Source organism: Barbus barbus, assembly GCF_936440315.1.
Source record: "Barbus barbus genome assembly, chromosome: 30".
Taxonomy (NCBI): domain Eukaryota; kingdom Metazoa; phylum Chordata; class Actinopteri; order Cypriniformes; family Cyprinidae; genus Barbus; species Barbus barbus.
The window spans coordinates 19153466-19174232 of record NC_136758.1 but is presented as its reverse complement, the minus strand read 5'-3'; the positions used below and the strand labels follow the sequence as shown (position 1 = coordinate 19174232).

The following is a 20767-nucleotide window of genomic DNA, read 5'->3' as shown; positions in this document are numbered from 1 at the left end:
ATCAGATGGGAGGAGGATTATGACGAGCATTTAATATGAAATAACTGTAATGGCAACTGACAGGTATTATACAATCAATTTATTACACAAGACCAGTTCAGTAACACAAACTGACCAATTGCGATCTATGATCTCGCTAGCTCGGCATGTTTGACTTTACATAATAGCTGTTCCCCTCAGTCCTCAATTCTGAATCATGCAGAGAGAACCCAAACCTATAGAGGCAAGATTAGACAATTTTTAAAAGGTTGTTTTTTTTTTAAGCCCCAATCCCATTTTGACTACTGTTTGTGCTGGAATAGGTTGTTCTGTTCAAAGATTAGACTTTAAAACGACCTTTTCAGTGAATGTGTTTTAGCTGTTAGTTAAAAAATGTTAAAAGAAATGAATGCACTGAATGTCAGTGAGTAAGGATATTTATAATGTAACAAAAGTTTTGTTTTTTTTCAAATAAGTGCTGTTCTTTCAAACTTTCTATTAATCGTCCACAAAAATATTAAGCAGCAAAACTGTTTTCAACATTAATAGTAACAACAATTGTTTCTTCAGCACCAAATCAGCATATTAGAACGATTACTGAAGGATCAAGAGAGATCCTTAAATGTTTGCTAAAAATTCAGCTTTGGAATAAATTGCATTTTAAAATATATTAAAATAGAAAGTGTTTCTGATCAAATAGTCTTGGTGAGCATAAGACTTCTTTAAGAAATATTTTTAAATCTTACCAACCCCAAACATTTGAACTGCAGTACATTTCTAGAACCAGCTGTAAGGATTACAGAACCTCAGACACTTTGAACTTCTGAGATATGCATTCTGAAATATGCATTTATTATCAGAATAATAAATTAGAAATGGACAAGCAATCAATTTGTATTTCAAGCTAAATACGAGGTCATAATAACATGGAGTCAGATTAAATAATAAAATGCAGTCAGATTAGAGTTTAACTTAAATTGAAGAACTTTGCACATTTGGAAAGACCGAACACGCAGGAAACCTTCATCCACCATCGGAAACCTTCTTTGGACCGGATGTGTGGACCTTACACAGCTATTGTATTTCCACCATTATTAATTACATTTAGCGTCAAATGGTTAACAGAACCATCCGGCTTTAATAAGTTATCCCTGAACTAGTCTGAAGGACAGTAAGATCTACGATGATGTACATAGTGTTCTAGCCAGGACATGCAGATTCCCTATGCAGAACATCCACTTAGTTTTTCTGGAAAGAAAGACACAAATCATCAATCGAAACTTGCGTTTATTGAATGGCATCATTGATAATTTCCAATAATTTTTAATTGTATAACTCAGAAAGGTTGCTCCCTAGTATAAGTTAGTCAATCATGATTCATGAAACACATTCATGCAAATTCTCTCAAAATTTTCTCAAAGCAACTCACTGAAGAGAGATGATCAACCAGGAGGAGACATCTTTCCTCATATCTTGTCGATATTAAGAGCAGAGAGAGTCTTTTGGGTTCTCTGCAGATGGAACATTCTGGAATATACCGCAGAGTATTTTCCTGATATTTCATCCAAACAACAGCATGCAATGGTTCTGCAGTGGGCATGGTCCAAATGAAGCACTTCCTGTAAGTTAACTCACAAATAACACTGGCTAGTGTGCACTAGGACATTTTTGTCTTCCGTTGATGTGACAGTCTTCGTGGATATTTGTTGAGTTTTAATCCAAGCACAGGATGGAAAAAACACCAGTGACTAGAGCAGGCATGAAGAAACACTCTTTGATAGCACCTTAGTCATTTAAACTCCATGTCAGATTAACAGCCTTTGAACACATGCTGTGGACACTCAGGAGTAGCAGTACTGCATAAAAACAACATCCTAGAGCACATTTACAAACCCCACATATGCTGCTTCAACACACATTATTGGTTCCTGCTGCTTTATGCTGCTTGGTGTGTCAGATTTTTGAGAAGCTTTCATGTTCTCTTCGACCTTCGTTCAGCTTCCTCAAACGTTCTTTGAACTGTAAAGTTTGCATACAGATCAGAATTATGCATTTTCAGCCTGAGACTGAGACAAATGCAACTAAGTTAGTGATATTTTCATCCATTAATCTTTTTGTTGTTTTTTGGAACAAAAATATAACTTTCTTTTTTCCAAAAGTACTGCTTACATTATCTACAGTTTTGCAAAAGACAATAAACAGAAGCGGACGAGCATTTCCAAATGCATGTCGCTGGTCCAGGATTCGGTTACAAATAAATTTAGCAGACAAGCGTCACGGATGGATTGACCCAATCAGAGACAGTAGGTGGGGACAAGATGATTGTATGATTGACATCAAACTGTAGCAGCAAAGTTAGTCACTTTAGTTCTGTGTAGAGATTCAATTTAGAATATTTTTCTGCATCTTCTGCACAGAACCACCACGTTTTGGTACATATGACTATTATTATTATTATTATTTGAGATAAATACAAATTTCAGCACACACAAATTGACTGCAGAAGTTGATATAAAAGTCTGTCTGTCCCAAACACCAGTTTGCTGAGTAATAAGTGCATTTGGGACTTTTGAAACATTTTAGGTTTTTGTAAGTTTCAATAAAGCTATTTTTTTCCATATTCTGATATTGTGATGTTGGTCAAAAACGTGCTTTTTGGAAGTGAATTTCAAATTAAAATAAATAGCATGTATTTAAAAGCTTTGAAGCTGCAGTACTAGAACCCGATACTAACATGTACAATGTGATTGGTTGTATTAATGAAAATGATAGTGGCATTGACAAGAGGGTAGAGCCTGTGGAAGCTTTGTTGTGATGGCAGCAATTATTATTTTAAGGCATATGAGGTGTGTTCATCTGTCCAACACCCTTCATTAATGACAACTCGCCCGTACACACACTGTGTGCGTGTGTGTCTGTGTGCATAAATGTCAAGAGGTTCTCCTCATTAGAGGTATTTCGTAGCTGCTGCAGTCACTTGGCTGAATAACGAACACATCCATCTATATTGTTCGGTTGAGTTTGTTGTGTTTAATGAGAAGTACAGTTCAACACTGATGATTCAGAGCGTGATTGTGATGATGATGATGATGCTGAGGATGAAAATCACCTGCAGAAATGAAGTCTTATCTTGTTTTAGTCTTTGTCTCCAGTGGATCTTTCTTTGCCTTTTGCGATGAGGTTGGTGGATGGGGTTTGCTCTTTTTGGGGGTAGAATCCTGAGGTTTGGATTTGGACTGCGTTGGGCAAGGAGGTTTGGGCTGTCGTTGCGTTTCATTGGCTGCAGGCTGTCGGCGAATGCGCTGAGGCGAAGGGCTGTCGGTGCGAGAGGTGGCGTAGCTCCGAGGGGAAGTGCTGATGCTTCGGGTGGCATTAACAGCTGAGGTACGAGTAACGGTACGTGTGGCGGTCCGACTTCCCTGTGACTGGGAAGGGCCTGAAGATGGAGGACGGGGTGGAAGTGTTTTCGAGGGACGGAGCTGAGGTTTAGGTGGCTGCTGATGGATATTTGTGTGCAGACTTGCAGACTTTTGAATCCTGGGATTGACAGAACTGTTGGCTCTGTTGGCGAGAGGAAAGAATGAGTCATATCAATCAGAGGTATCATAGGACAGTCTGCATAGTTTTCGTTATATAGTTTGTCAGTAATGGTGCCTAGCAAAATCTAAAGTAGACCATTCAATGTTCACAAATTTGCAGCAAGAACATTTTATGATGAACACTGTCTGTCAACTGAACTAAAAACAAAACAGATTTGCTTTAGTGCTTGAGTGCTTTAGTGCTCAAATCACAAAAGGCTGCGATTTAATTAAATAGGCATAGAGTCTGTTGCCGCATGTTTCAGAGTGAAGTGCAGCACTGTGTTAATTTACACGTGAGGGCCTCATGATCCGGTATTTTCAGTATCTCAAATCGAAGCATTTCACAGAAAATGCTGCATGCTCCATCTTTGCATGTGTTGAGAGTTTAACATGCATTTAGGAATGTAATGTACAATTTATTTTCACTTTTACATATTTTCTAACATTTTAGTGAATGGATGATAACAGCATATCACTTAATTTGTAAAGGGAATCATTTGTAAAACTGTTGTCACAGAATTGTAAAGGTCTCCCTTGCAGTTTTCCGCCACAGTATATAAGTTTATGGGTCACACTTTATTATAAGGTCCAATTCTTGCCATTAACAAACCGTTAACTATGACTTTTGTCTCAATAAACACCTAATAGGCTGCTTATTAATAGTTAGTTAGGTAGTTGCTATGTTTAGGTATTGGGTAGGATTAGGGATGTAGAATATGGCCATGCAGAATATGGGCTTTATAAGTATTAAACAACAGACAATATATTAATAATAGACATGCTAATAAGCAACTAGTAAAATATTGAGAATTGGTCCCTATACTAAAATGTTACCAGTTCATGGGTTTAATTATTGCAAGTGAAGAAATTAAGACATAAATATTGTAATTTTACTACTGTACTATTAAGTAATGATAATAAATATTATAATCATTACTTTTAAATATTACTTTTATTTTACAGTGCAGTTATATTACAATAGTAATGTATTTCTGTAGAGATATAATAAGAACAAGAATATTAATAACATAAAATTATTATTATATTTAAACTGTTTGGCTTCCCGAAAACATACATAAATCTAAAAACATGAATATAGATATATAAATGTAAATGTAAATATAAATATAAAAAAAATAAGAAGAAACAAATTCAGTGTGTCCAAACTTTTGACTAGTTATGCAGATTCAAATGAATAACAATTAAGTTGTAATTCTGCTCCTCCCACCTGTATTGAATGAAAGACACAGATCTCTGGGTTTGTGGAAGGGTTGTGCCGCCCAGTTGGTCGGATGACCACCTGATAGGTGTGACTGGACGAGGGATCCTGCTCCTAATTTTCCCATCTGCTCCTCTCTCTCCTCTCGCTGAGTCGTCTGATTGGTGGGTTTCATCTTCAGATGCAGTGGTTGAGAGTGTCGGGGAGGGCGAGGAGGCGGAGCGAGACCGAATCAGGTGGGTTTGTTTGCGCTCCAGTACGAGACGAGCCAGCTGTTGCTGTCGGCTTTTGCGAGTTCGCTGCAACTGTTCTTGACTCATCTGCGATGACTTGTCCGAGCCTGTTTCCTCCTCTGACATAAGCACAGGGATACGGCTCCGCCTCTGTGGGAGTGGCTTTCTATCTGGTGACTCTGCCTCCGGTGGAGACAAATCTTTCTCATCTTCCACCTCTGCATCTCTGTTTTGTTCAGGTGTTAGTGATGGACTCTCTTCCTGCTCCTGTTCCTTTTGCTGGTCTACTTCTGGTGAGACACCCTCTGGTCTGACTTCCAGTTTGGCTTCTTTGGAGACTTCTTCTTCCTCAGTAACTGTAGTCTCTGGCTGGTCATGTGACTCGGCTAAAAGCAATGCCTCTGCTTCCTCTCTGTCACTCTTCTTTACTTTTTCTTCAGGTTCACTCTCTTCCTTTTTCCCCTCATCCTCTTCTCTTTCTAATGTAATCCCCTCATTTTCCTTTTGCTCTCGTTCACTGACCCTTTCTCTCTGCTCTTTCTTTCCACCCATCTCCTCACGCTCAGTAGACATCACCTCCTCCAGTCCAGGCGGACGGTGTCTAGCTGTCATGACATTGAGATGCGTTGTCTCAGCGATGTGGATGAAAGTGCGCTCCACCTTGGTGAACGGCGGTGAGGAAGAACCGCTGGTGATCACAGCTGCAGATGTCATGACAATAGGCCTGGGCTCCGATCTAATGAAGGAGGAGAGAGCCCCAGGTTCGGATTCATCCGGTACAGGTCGCTCGCCCTGCGGTGTCAACGCGGCGAGAGTTCCCTGCCCGTCTCCAGGTGAAACCTGCCCATTACCAGCAGACACAAGCACCAGCGTGCGTGAGCCCTCTTCCTGGTCGTGGTCCCGGTGGGCTGGGGCGAGTAGGGTGGATGGAGCGCCCTCTGGACTTCCCTCACTACTGCGAGGGCTTCTATCACTGCCTGAGCCTCCAGTCTTCACACCATCCTCTCTCAGATCATCAAACATCAACACACCAGACACAAAGTCAACTCGCTTCATACGTGTCTGAGAGGAAGAAGGCGAAGGTTCAGCGACTGCTGCCTCCTGTAGCAATGCAAGAAAAAACAGTATGTATGTATGTGTGTGTGTATATATATATATATATATATATATATATAAATAAATAATTTAATTTACTTTTTATATATTGTATAATATCAAAGTCTTATCATAATCACAAGTTATTATTCAAAAAAATTTGACCCAACTGTGACAGAAGAGTCCACACTTTAGTAATTTTTCCGATTATTTACTTGTGATTTGGTTGTATACAAGCTTTGCAGGATTGTCTTTTTAGAATGACATACATGGTTAAAAAGGCACAAAAGTCCATTTTACAGTGTAATATTTTCTGGGTTTTTTTTTTTTTTAAAATGATTTAGCCCATTTGTGATTTCAAGTGTAGACTCAAAGACAGTGCTCAGCCAACAGTATGTACAGCAGTGGACACACACAGAGCGATGAGAAAGAGGAATGTGTTAGTACAGCAGCATGTTCAGCCATCTGTCCAAAGAGTTACAATTTTACAAAAGCCTAAAATACATGCTTGTACATATTACAAGTCTACTATACAGTCCCTATAGTGTTTATTGCACTAGCTATTTCTTGAAAGACTCTTGCTGTTGAAGGTTGACCCTGATTCACACATGTAATGCTTCTATGAGTAGGTCTGGGATCAGCTGATGAGTAACATTTTTCAGCAATAAAAAGTTCAGCATATGATATAAATTTTGACTCATAAAATTCATTAAAATTTATTCATAACAATACTGATCTATGAGAAGCCACCTATTGTTTTTTTTAGGTTTTCCTCAAATTATTAAATACATAAAAGAATACATTTGAACTTTTTACTATACAAAACGATGTTGCTAAACGCTGTTGTACACTGCTCAGAGCTCAAGGTTTTTATCTGGGGAGTTTTGACAAGCTCAAGTTTGACCCAGTTAGAGACAGAGAATGTGAGAGGTCATGAATGTTGAATTGCATGAAGCTGATAAGCCGTTCGGCTTGAGTGAAAATTGAATTTAGCATAAAATATGGTACTACATGGAACACCATTTAGAAGTAATGGACAACATAATTTACAGTCTCTCAGTAAAGCAGAGAAGACATTTGTGAAACTTCCTCTAACCTTCCTCAAACTATCTGAACACATTGCCTCACGTTATGCACACTGGCACGGTTTAAATCTTCACCAGCTTGGAAACACTACATTTCCTGGGAAATTTTCTTCTTCATAAAAAATGTTCAGAATTTAAATAACATTCCAATAACAAGATATTTGTCTTTTCAAGATTTGAATGTGATAGAATATGCATATACACTAGTTTTCAAAATTTTGGGGTGAGTAAGATACATATTTTAAAGAAATTAATATTTTTATTCAGCAAGGATGTATTAAATTGATCAAAAGTGACAGTAAAGGCATTTATAATGTTACAAAAGGTTTTTATTTAAATGCTGTTTGTTTTTGTTTTTTACTTTCTATTCATCAAAAAATCAAGGATCACGGTTTTCACAAAATTACTCTTTTCAAAATAATGGCAATAAGAAGAAAAATCTTGAGGGCCAAATCAGAATAATCACGTGATAAGTATAATAAGTAATAGCTGCTGAAAATTCAACTTTGCCATCACAGGAATAAATGACATTTTACAGTATATTCTAACAGAAAAAAATATTTTAAATTATAATAACATTTTACAGTATTACTGTTTTTGTGTTTTTGACTAAAACACAAAAATATCAGACCCCAAAATTTTGTACTGTAGTGTATGTGATATGAAGAAATCTGTTTGCTTACCATTAACCTGCATAAAAAAATAAAATAAAATAAAAAACTCCGTTACAGCTGAGCTTTTGTCTTTCTATGTCAGTCTGTGCTCATCTTCTCCATTAGGAAGACATTTGGATCAGCTGTCTCACACAGTTCAGACTACAAACTCTTCTGAACACACACATTACGGTACACTGGTTATTCCAGGTAAACAGTGATTGGTGTAAATTGCATTAAAACACCCAAAGCAGCACAGACACCAGGAGCCAACTGCTATGAACACTAAGTTCAAAACCAGTATGAAATACTGTATTTTTTGTATTTATACATGTGTTTTTTCACTACCCAGAGTTTATTGCAGTTGGCCCAGCGAGGCAAATTATTGTTTAAGAAACTCTGCATCTTCAGCAAGATTCGCATATGCACTGATATCCAGCATTGAGTCATATAGCATTTTTACAGCATGAATGAAGTGAAACATTAATACACCGATAAACCATCAATCTTCATTTCCTCCCACAGATATGTATATATCTCAAATGAACTGAGGCTGGAGGACTTTACAGTACACATAAAGCATAATAAAGATTTCATTGTGTAAATGCTACTTTATGTTTCATAGGAAGTATCTAACACTGTGTCTCAACCAGGTACAACCAAAGTGTGTCCATTAAAATGTGACACAATCAGCCAATCAGAGGCAGGGTTGTATTTAAGTAAAACTAAAACTATTAAAAATACTTTTCATTAATTGGAATGAAGCTAAAATAAAATACAATATAAATATTAGATGAGAAACTTAAATATAAATAAAAGTTAGAGATGCCACCTTGACAAATAAAAAAGGTTTAATTTTAGCTTCATTTTTATTCCAGTTTTAGCAATTGTAGTACTTTTTAGTAACAGTAAAGAGTACAACTCTATAGTAATTTAAAAATAAAAAAAGCTAATTCAAAATACTAATAATTACTATAATAGTATATAAATAGTCAAATAACACTGATCAGAGCATAGGATGTCTAATGTACAGTTTTGTGTGGAGCATAATTTTGGACTAGAATTAAAAACTATATAATTGACAAAACGTTGTATCATGGCTTCTGCAGGTTATCACAAAAACACTTGTCAGTTTATTGCGTTACGCCTGGTTATGACACAATGTGTGATCTAATTTCTATGACAATGATGCTGCACTTCTGCAAAAGCTTATTTATGCATTGCTTTATGTGACTATTATGACTTTAAACACTGAAGTAGCATGTCAAGTCTATGGCCAGGAACAAAAAAACGGCAACATTCATTTGCTGAATGATAAACTATAGTTCAAATATCTGCATATGTGTATCGAACCACTAATGTATGTGTGACAAAACCAAAGAAAGAGGCTCAGTCTTCCTTTCACACATCTATTGCCTTAAGCCAGGGGTGCCCAACCCTGCTCCTGGCGATCGACTGTCCTGCAAAGTTTGAGTTGGAGCTAAACTTTGCAGGACAGTCGATCGCCAGGAACAGGGTTGGGCACCCCTGCCTTAAGCTCTATTGCACTTCATTTATTTAATATATCTCTATTCCAGAATTTTAATCAATTCTCAACTCCCTACTAGTCAAACTTCTTGACATCAAGGATGTCGCGTTTATGAACACAGCTTAAGTTCACATGGAACCTAATATCATCTGAAAGCAATATGCATATGTTTCTGTAATACTAAGGGATAAACATTATGGTGGAGAAAATTATCTTTAAATATCTTTTTATAGCTAATCTGGAAGACACAAGTGATATCACAATTAATCTCCATGGCCAAAAGTATGTGAACACACACCAACCCCACATTCATTTGTTAAGCCTTTTGTTTTTAAACCAAGGCCATTCACCTAAAAACGTCTAAGGAGGTTGCATGGCTGTATAGTTGATTTAAGGATGTAGCTGAAACAGCCAAATTCATTTAATAGAAATATGTCTACATACTTTCAGCTGTGCAGAGCATTTAATACAAGCCAAATACTCGCACCTCTCTATCTTTGTTTTCTCATTTTCTCTTCTATACAGTGAAAATACTCTCCTTGAAATGCAGGATCCAAGCAACTAGATTATTTTACAGGTCCAACCCTGTGAGGATACACTGTATGTGGGTAATGTCATGCTTTCTCTCAGCTACAAAAGAAGACTACAAGAATCTATATAAAGAGATCCATCAGTTGACATCCTGTCATGTTGTATCCTGTCAAACCATATATCCTGCCTGGAGGTGTGCGCTGTGGCGTTTGACAGGTTCTATATGTGCTGAGATCGTATTGATGCGAATAAACTGTGCAAAAAATAGCTTAGCAAGCACTCACTGTCCTTCTAGTGTCCGCTACTAACACTCAGCAGGCGAACACATACTTTTTGAGTATCTGCAGTAGGCCGACATTCATTGTAATTCAATGACATTCAACCCTGAAAAACATAATCTCACTATCCAGCCTGCATCACAACTCTCCTCTTACACAGAAGATGATGGAATCTAAGACGCCTAAGCAACAACATAACAAAAAAAAATATATTCTCGTCACTTTAGTCAAAGTGCCTGTCCCACCAGACACCAGCAGCTCTGCACGAAACATCCTTGATGGAGGTAAAATGTGTTTTTGTCTTTGTGGTTTTCTTTTTTACAAAAACTGTAGTGTACAGTATAGCATTGTTTTGGAGAATACAATATAATTTATCTTTCTCCAATCGTCCCAAGTGCTTAAAGGGAAAAATGACAATTCAAAAATGACAATTCTGTCATCATGTCATTCCAAACCTTTATGAATTTCTGTGGAACATAAAAGATGATATTTTGAAGAGCTGTTTTTGTTAATGAAGCAAAAAACAACAAAGTTGTTCCACAAAAGTCATAAGGGATCAAATAACATGAGGGTGAGTGATGACAGAATTAGGATTTTTAGGTTAACTATCCCTTTAATTTCAAATATCCAATAAAAAAAAAATCACGTCAGCTGGAGAGCATCTCATATCTCGCTTACACGCATGCAGGCTCACACACACACACACACACACACACACACACACACACACACAAATCTCACAATTACAGACCAAGTTTATTGCCCGTACTAAACTTTGTTCATCTATGGGCGAAAAAGTGGCATCACACATGTGTCTGTGTACGCTGATGGTGGGGGAATCATGTCTTGTTCATAAGTTTAGCCAACATTTGCTGAATGTGTAGGCGTGGAAGGTTTAGTACTGAATGCCGGGCTCTGGGGTTGCCTGGCATAAGGGGCATGTGTCTGCGATGGGCGTGGCGGTGGGCAGGGCTGCTTTCAGCCGAGCGGCTGCGCTGAATGGCCGCTCCCCCAAGGGCGGGGTCGTGGGGGAAGGGCTCCGTGTCCATGGTAGCGGAGGAAAACATGTAAGATGCCAGTCTTCTCAAATGGGCGGGCCTCGGGAATGAGTGATGTGGGTGTGGCCTGTCCTCCTCCAACTGAAAAAGACCAATAAGAGCGGAGGAAAAGAGGAATCAGGCTGAGAAAAAACTTAAACGCGAAGTATTGAAAAAAAGTGTGTGTTTTTTTTGTCTAAGATTGTGTGTGATGCACACACAAAAACACACCAATAAAAAACAAGAGATAAACGAAACATTACATCAAATGGGTGGTACAAACACATAGATGTGCTGTAACACGTTCAGAGGTCAAGACCAGCCCACATCTGTCTGAAAGCTAAAGACAGGCTTGTTTAAGCTTATGTACGGGTGATTGTATGCTCTATATGTTGTGAAGGAGCCAAAGTGTGCACACAGACTCCTGTATGACCAATGAGCAAACTAAGCTTGGCTGTGAATTGTTGAGCATGACGCGCACACACAAACACACACATATACACTACCACATAACCCTAAAACATGCAGCTCAACACGCATGCACAAGATTACATAACACACATACCATACATCAAGGGTGTACACAAAGACTCACATACAAACAACATATGTTAATTATCTTGCAGTACAAGTTATCAGAGGCTTACATGTGCCTTTCTTGTACTGGTGATGTAATTATGTAAAAATATTCAGCAGCTAAGAACAAATGCTAGAAGTTCCCAACACTACAGCCTTGACACAACCTAAACACACACAGAGATAATAAAGCACCTAGTACATAGAGATTTTCAAGATGCCAAAAACTTCTTAACAGAATCTTAATGCATTAGGTATCACAAAAAAAGCAACAATACTCTTACTATGTTTATTCATTTGAGCGTTTATACTATTGTTCATTGTTCATTTTTGTTCCTTCATAATACATTAACTAATACAACTTGAAATGCAAAAAAATGTACACTACCATTCAAAAGTTTGAGGTTATTTTTTTTTTAAGAAATTAATTATTTTATTCGGCGTTTTATTATTTCTTAAGCACTAAATCAGCATATTAGAATGATTTCTAAAGAATCATGTGACGCTGAAGACCAGAGTAATGGCTGTTGAAAATTCAGCTTTGCATCACAATAATAAATTACAGTTTAAAGTATAGTACTTTTCTTTCTTTCCAAACCTTTGAACTGTAGTATATGTACAAATTAATATTAAACTTGATTAATCAATTCCGAATCATGCATTTAGTAATGTGAATCCTTATTGGAATGTCTATCATTAGAATTTGTGCCTGGAAATTCTGTCACTTCAGAAAATGTCATCTATGTGTTTGTTCACACAGATGAAAAAAAAAAAAAAAGGAAAACAAAAACTGCAAACTGTTTATCTGTGTTTGTTATTTATTTTAAAAAGGCCTAAATAATAAGTAATCAATTATAATTTGCTCTTCCTTTGAAATTGCATTCTTTTATGTAGTTTGTCACTCAGATATGTCACATTACAGAACTAAAATGAATTGCCTACTAAAATACACACCGACTTTGATAATAACAATGGACTTGCGGACCGCTGGTGTGTGATAATGTGATAAATTATATTTCAAAATAGACTTAATCTTTCAGAAATCTGTTATGATGGAGCTAAAGATCATCAAACATATTAAGTGATCAGGATAACCCATACACACACAAACACACTCAGGTGTGCCTTACCGGTCCATCGGGTCCAAATGGCTCCGATTCCCTCCTTCTTGGGCAGGTATGAGGCAATGAGTGACAAGGTGAATGGGCAGGGCTCGGTCCTGCCCCCTCCTCCTCTGCTACAATCATCATCCCACGTTGTGTTTTGGGTCGTACCACAGCCTCAGCTCCACCCATAACGTGCATATGTCCTCTCCTTCTCCTCTCCTCGTGGTCCTCAAAGGGGCGTAATTCCTCTGGTTCCTCATCCGTGGTGCCTGAGGTGGTGGGCTCTGCCCCAGGATGGAAGTCTTTCAACTCTGTTTCTTTATCAATCATCACCCACTCTCTGCTGTCGAAGTCCTCCTCCTCTGCCAGTGGGACTGAGCGGATGAAGGCATTGCTGTGGGCTTCCTGGTCACCATCTGCAGAGACATCATGGTGGCCACCGGCCAGTCGTTCTCCCTGCCCAGCTTCTAAAGAGAACATTTGAGCAGGCTGGGAAGAGTAGACGTGCCTGGATGGAGAACCCAGTATGTCCAAACGAGAGCTGCCACAAAACACACAAAGGCTTAGACACAGAATCAACTGGACAACAACACATTTAACTACAGACTTTAAATTGCAGGAACATTACCCTTCAAAACTATGGGGTTAGTACATTCTTTAAATATGTATATTTTTGTCCATCAAGGATGATTAATTCAAAAGTGACAGTAAAAACTCTAATGTTACAAAAAACCTATATTTAAAATAAATGCCATTCTGAAAAATATTAAGCAACACAACTGTTTTCAACATTGATAACAATAAGAAATGTTTATTGAGCACCAAATCTGCATATTAGAATGATTTCTAAAGAATCATATGACAATTTTTTTTTTTTTAATAATTAGTTTAGAAATGAATAAATATGGTCATTGTTTATTATATTAAATATTAAAAAAAAATAAATACTTATAATTGCTTCATAACTCCACTATAACTATAATTGCTTAATTAATTTATAAATACTAATAATCCCAGTGAGTCTGATTAATAGTCCTATAAAATCATTTAATAATTACTTAATTAATGAAAGATTAGACAATCATAAATTTCAACAAAAAGGGTTACCAAGATCATGCAACATTACATCCAATAAAAAGTGTTTCCGTCTTTTAATTTAATCTGTTCCGAAAATAAAATGTTTCTTTATCATGCCAAGCCCCTTTGATCTTATGAATGCCATATAATACCATACTAAGAACAGTATGCACTTTCCTTTCATTAAATTCACAGAAGCCATCCAAAATGCCAGAGCAAAATGCTGTAGTACAAAACAGAAACTTTACATGTTTTCTTATCAGAAAGCCACTTTTGCATGCTCTACTCACTAACAAGACACATGTGGTCAAATGACCTTTAGAAAAGCTAAATGTCAGCCAGAAGAACAGAGCGATACATTTTCAAGCACATGCTCTCCTCACCGTTTATCTAAGGCATCTCCTCTATCCTCTGCAGCAGACAGGCGGTCAGATTCTGGGCTGTTGACTCTCCGGTACCTTGGAGGGCGGGCCTGAGCGTCTGCTCCCCCCCCCCTCGCCGGGGAAACAGACCTCCCTCCTCCTGCAGGCTCCTCCCCATCCTCTGCTGCTACTTGCGTCTGAGAAGACCAGCAGTATTAAACACTCAACTGATCAAAAATAATGTTTTTATACTAATTAGACATAAAAAATGTATGTGAATAATTTGGCATAATATATTAAAAATGATACCTTACTGATGCTGATCCTGAGTTTGTTACGGTTGAAGTCAGTTTCATCCCATCCTTCACCAGCAGGTGGGGCTGGAGCAGGTTCGCTAGGCCTGCTGGGTATCAAAGCAGGTGGAGCGTTCTCTTGGTCACTCAGGTGTTCGTCTTGCAGAACATCATCAGTGTTTTCCCTCGGCAATTCACCAGGTAACGGTGTCACATTCACCATCCTGAGAAAGACAGTTCAAAGCCATAGCAGCACCACATCAGAGTCTTTTCAAAGTCACTCCAGAGTAATTTCAGAGTCTAGAATCCCATTTCACTGTGCAAATGGTCTGACACTGTTGTAAGAGTACGTGTACATATTCTTACCCCACAATGGCAGCAGTTTGCCGTGTGTTTTGTTGTGGTGGCGTGTGTGTGCTGGTGGGGAGGGCCGTATCTGTTCCAGATTTTTCCCAGTCATAAGGCTCGTTTTCTGTTATCAACCTCTCTTTCATGCTGTTCTCAAATACTGACATTAGCAACTAGACCAGAGAAAGGAAGAAGGAAGAAAGAAAATAATTTTTTAACTCAAAATAGTTGCATAAAATAAACAAATATATTTATATATATACATTTTATATCTCAAGTACAAATTTTTAAACTATTTACTTTGTCGTTCAAAAGTTTAGGGTCTTTTATGCACAACAAGGTTTCATTTATTTGATTAAAAAAACTGTAAAAACAGTTATATTGTGGCATAATTGCCATTTTAAAATAGCTGTTTTCTGTTTTATTTTATTGTAAAATGTAATTTATTCCTGTGATGGCAAAGTGGAATTTTCACCTGCCATTACTCCGGTCTTCAGAAATTTACATTTCTTATTAGTATCAGTGTTGAAAACCGTTATGCTGCTTAATATTTTTTGTGAAAGCCAACATACATTTTTTTTTAGTTTTTGTTGAAAAAGAACAGCTTAAGGAAACGGCATTTATTTGAAATAAAACTTTTTTTTTATCATTTTATACATGTCTTTACTGTCACTTTTGATGAAGTTAATTCATTCTTGTTGAAAAATTAATGGTTTACCTGATAATCAGGTTTGGTGTAGTAATCTAAATCCAGCACATGGTCATAGAAGATATGAAACTCAGCAGGCATGTGTTTCAACAGCATCCTGTGCTCGTAGCGCTCTTTAATCTGTCCCACCTGCTCCTGTTCATCAGATGCACATTACGAACACAATTAACAGCAAAAACAACCCAGAAAGCTTTAAATATTTAAAACAAAAGCTCTTAAGACTGAGTACAATGAGGATTAATTCACTCATTTCAGTTCCATTATGTTCATAGTGACTGGCTAATGTGAGTGTGATACAAGTGTCTTACCTTATCTTTTATCTTACGCCATGGTAATTGTCCAACAGTGAACTCCACCAGCATATAAAACAATGACCACAAATCATCATGACGACCCATTTCCTGTTAAAAAGAGTAAACATTTTTAAAAACTGTGCTCTTGTTAAAAAATGGTTCTTAATGTAGCTAATTCTGGCCAAGAATCACCCACTTAAGATTCATTAATGCCAATAAATCAGAATCAAACTGCCAAATGCAGCCAGTGCTCACCAAATTTTGTGCGTAATACGCTTTAGACAATCAGTGAAAGGATTGCGTGCAGTCTGTAGGTGTTCTCTTTGAAGCTTAAGACTACACTTACCTTGTTTTTATGAGCGTTAATGGAAGCATAGCGCACTGTCCCTCTGAACCCAGCCACCGTCCTGGGCTAAAGCAGAACATTTAAAAGAGACTCATAATAAGAATTCATATCACTTTCATTTTAGACTTTTAGGGTGGAATAAGTAAACACATTATCAAAACAAAGCAAACATGAGAGGGAAATATAAGGGAGGTTGGCGCGACAGGAGTTCTGTATGCTTTAGAAACTTTTTTATGACCTTTTTACTTCTTTTGGGATTCCTAGACTGATTGAGCACAATTAATTTACCCACACATACAGGGACACTCTTACATAGAGGAGGATGTAGGTATGGGACAGTACGGCATGGGTGAGAATATGTCCAAAGGGGCTGTGCTTCAGGATTTAGTATTTAGGGCACAACCATTAGGGAAGAGTGGGTCATTTCTGAGAGCCTTTAGAGGGTAAGGAAGGAATCTTTTCAAGATTTTGGAAAACTCACAATATGACTGTCGCTATGGTAACAGGGACAAACATCTTTGGCGGGGGAGCATGCGATTCAACATGAGAGCCAAAACAACTGCAAAACAAAACTGAGAAAACAAAACATAAAAATGAATTCAAACACACAAATAATAAAATTCATCAGTAAAAGGCAAATAATGAAAAATAATCAAATAAACAGGAATGCATGATACTTTGGTACCATATTGATTATTGGCCCTTATTAATTGTTGTAATTTCCAATGCTTTTACATGATCTTTGTTGCTAATGTACATAATATTTACTTAAAATCTTAATAAAACAAATTTAAAAACATTGTTATTATACATACATATATATATATATATATATATATATATATATATATATATATATATATATATACACACACACACACACACAGCTGGTCAGAATTTTAATATCAGTACATCCCTAGAAATAACTTTTGAAACAAAACATCACAACTATATATAAAATCTGCACACGCACAAAACAGAAATGTGAAAAATGCTGCTTGTTAGGCAATTTCCATTAATATGAAATAAATGAAACAAACAGTAATTGTAATTGAGAGAATATAAAGAAGGGAAAAGACTGTATCAGAAAACAAAGCAAAAGCAATACTTACAGGCCGCACCTCCCCATTCGTATTAGTATACTGTCGTGCCAAACCAAAGTCCAGCATGTAACATTTTCTACAGGTAGACGGCAATCGACCCATGGCAAAATTAGACTAAGGATGGGAGAGAAACCAGGATCAGCTGACAGGAGCCAGGTAATCGGATTGGGAAAGAGAAGACATCATATCACCAACAGTTTGACATACAGGTTTAATGTCTCGGTGCAGGAAGCCCACAGAGTGAATGGCTTCAATGGACTCCAGAATCTGTTTCCCCAACCGTAGAGTCGTGCTCATACTGAACGTCCCTCTAGGCTGACTCCTTCTGAGATCAGCGAGATTCCTTCCCTACAGAAAGAAAGACTCAGATTTCACACACACACACACACACACACACACACACGCGCGCACGCACACACACAAATATGCATAAAAACACAAATAAAAATACTGTACCTGCAGCTGCATGACAACGTAATTGAACTTGTCATTTCTTCCACATCCAGTAAATTTGCAAACATGATTCTTTCCTGCACAAGAAATAAAAGCAGTAATGTCATAGATATTACTTATAAGTCCCATTTATTACAGCTGACATTTTCCTTTCTGCATGGATATGCGATACACACACTCTCGCACATTTCAGCAAGCATTTCCAGCATGTCCTTCATGAAGGTTATGAAGACATGAGAGAGCAAGAGAGCAGCAAAAAAGAGACGGAGAGAGAAATCCCACTTCTCTTCAGATCTTCACGCTCATTACCCTTACAGACTCCCAGTGGTATGTCTGAACTACAGCTGAGGCAAACTGCCATGACAGGCATGAAAGTCACAGTGCATCTTTGTGTGTGTTTCATATGAGCACATCCAAAAAAAAAGATTATGGTGGTCATATTAACAGACAAACTGTTACACATACACCATACTGCTTGCTGCCTCATTATGTCAAGACAAATATGAAATATGTACTGTACATCATTCAAAAGTTTGAAGAGTCTGTACATTTTTTGTCTCTTATGCCCAACAATGCTGCATTTATTTGATTAGAAATACAGAATAAACAGTAATCAATACTGTGAAATTATTACAAATATGGAAATGGCAAAGTTGAATTTTCAGCTGTCATTTCTCTGGTCTGGTCCTTCAGAAATCATTCTAATATTCTGATTTCTGTGAGTTTATTTTTTTATTATTATTATCAATGTTGAAAACAGATGTGCTGCTTAATTTATTTATGGAAACCATGATTACATTTTTTAAGGATTCACTTTTGATCTTACTAACCCAAACTTTTGAACGGTAGTGTATCAGCATCGAATTGTAAGAATGCTAAAAGACACTAAATATATCTGCATCCTCTCCATCTCCTCACCTTGTAGTTTCTTTAGCACAGCAACCTCCATCTTTAGCACTTGTTTTGGTTGTTGGGCAGATTCCACCTTAAGAGCCACATTCTCTCGTGTCAACAGGTCATAGGCCTCATAGATCTCCCCGAACCCTCCTCCCCCAATCTTCTTCAGCTGAATACACAAACAATAGCAAGGTCAGTGATGGCAGAGCATTGATTTAACCCGTGTGTCATCTATTCCACATGCTTTCCACTCAGAGCTGGTTTTGCACAATCTATACTGTTAAAAATAGCTCCAAAAGGGGGTTTTCGCAGTGATGATATAAAAGAACCATTTTGGGATCTCCAAAGAACCTTTCAGTAATCAGTTCTTGAAAGAACCATTTTTTTCTTAACGTGAAGAACATTTTAATAATCCAAAAAACCTTTATTCAACATAGAGAAACTTCTGTGCAATGGAAAGTTCTTCATTGAAACAGACGCCAATAAAGAATCTTTGTCCCACTTTATATTATGTGGCCTTAACTACTACGTACTTCCATTTAAATTAATAATATGATACAATGTACTTATTGTGTACATACCTGTATTTACATTGAACATATTTTTTTAAAAATACCTATATGTAGTTACAGCTGTAATTAATTTCTGTAATTACATTTATAATTACACTGTTGTCCCACCCCTTACACCTTAACCCACCCTTAAACCTATACCACCAAACCTGTCCCTAACCTTACCGATATCCCACCTCAATGGCAGCAAAAGTGTTTTGCAACACAATATGACCACAATAAGTACATTGTACTTATTTTTGATATAAGTACATAGTAGTTAAGGCCACCTAATATAAAGTTTGACCAGAATCTTCAAGATCATACTGTACATCATCATAAATAAACATCATCTAAAATCTGAGAAAGTCCCGTAGTCCTAAACAGCTTTTGAGGATTTTCTGGCACGATTTGTTTGACATGAGTTACTTCAGCCACTCTAATCACAAAACATATTATTTAACATGAAAGATTTAATTAAATTCCAAGCAATTCAGTTCTAGTAGCATAAACTAAGCATATTGATTAATCTTGGTTTAAACATGCTTTGTCACATGAGTTCTGAAATAATTAAGTTTAAGCCAGTCACTGATAAGCCAGACTCTGTTTTAAGGACCGCTACTATCCCCATCAAAGATATTATTACAGTAAAAGAGCCACAAATCATTTCTAAGGACATCTGCTTGAAGGAGAAATGCTATGAACTGGCCAACAACCAAATGGTTTGGGCGCATTTTGGAGAGAAGCCAGACTGAGTTGATTTGAAAGCATCCGTTGTCATATGTGGACCGTTTTGTCCTGTGCGATGAGGCTGCAAAGGCAACAGATAATTTGGGCATCTTTATTCCACAAACACAATCCCACCTAAATACAGACACACACTTACCACTTTCCAGCGCTCTTTTACCAAGCAGTTGGAGGACAGGATGTCGACCTGCTCCCCCGCCCCGTTCATGTTTTCGTCGCCGTGGACTCCAGGCCCTACGCACTGCATCGGCTGGCCAGCACTTTACCAAACCCTGTCATTTACCTGCAACAAAGTGTGCATACAACTGCTAACCTTGCATGCTATAATAAAAAATAATAGTGCATAGTGGGGTCAAAACAGAATTATTTTTCTTTAAGAATTGGTATTTGGTATGTTCTTCTTTTGCATGTATTTGATTAGTTACCATTAATTACCATGAAATTATGAAAAATCATTGAATTTGTTTTTACATAACTTTATTAAAATCAAATTAATTTAATAAAATTTTATTTATTTTACATAACTTTTCTATGTTTCGTTTTTTTCTTAACCTAAACTTTCTGAGTATCTCCAGGTTTAAATACAGTTTAAAATCACGCATTTTAAATCTGAACAAATATTCCTTTAATACGGTTTGCTGGAAGCTGCAACAAGATTGAAATATTCAATATACACCCCTTAAAATA

The 20767-nt window shown here is 37.2% G+C and overlaps 1 protein-coding gene across 1 annotated transcript; it reads right to left on the bottom strand.

Moving 5' to 3' along the window:
- Window positions 1–1249: 1249 nt before the first annotated feature.
- ttbk1b (tau tubulin kinase 1b) lies at window positions 1250–20327 on the bottom strand (the record flags this gene model as incomplete). Its single annotated transcript, XM_079386628.1, has 14 exons — window positions 1250–3540; window positions 4789–6113; window positions 12926–13442; window positions 14362–14537; window positions 14650–14857; window positions 15000–15154; window positions 15700–15825; window positions 15999–16091; window positions 16330–16395; window positions 17442–17546; window positions 17640–17780; window positions 17889–17962; window positions 18804–18951; window positions 20220–20327. The coding sequence occupies 14 exons, from the start codon at window positions 20325–20327 to the stop codon at window positions 3105–3107; spliced, it is 3678 nt and encodes a 1225-aa protein (XP_079242754.1). The 3' UTR covers window positions 1250–3104.
- Between the last annotated feature and the right edge of the window lie 440 nt (window positions 20328–20767).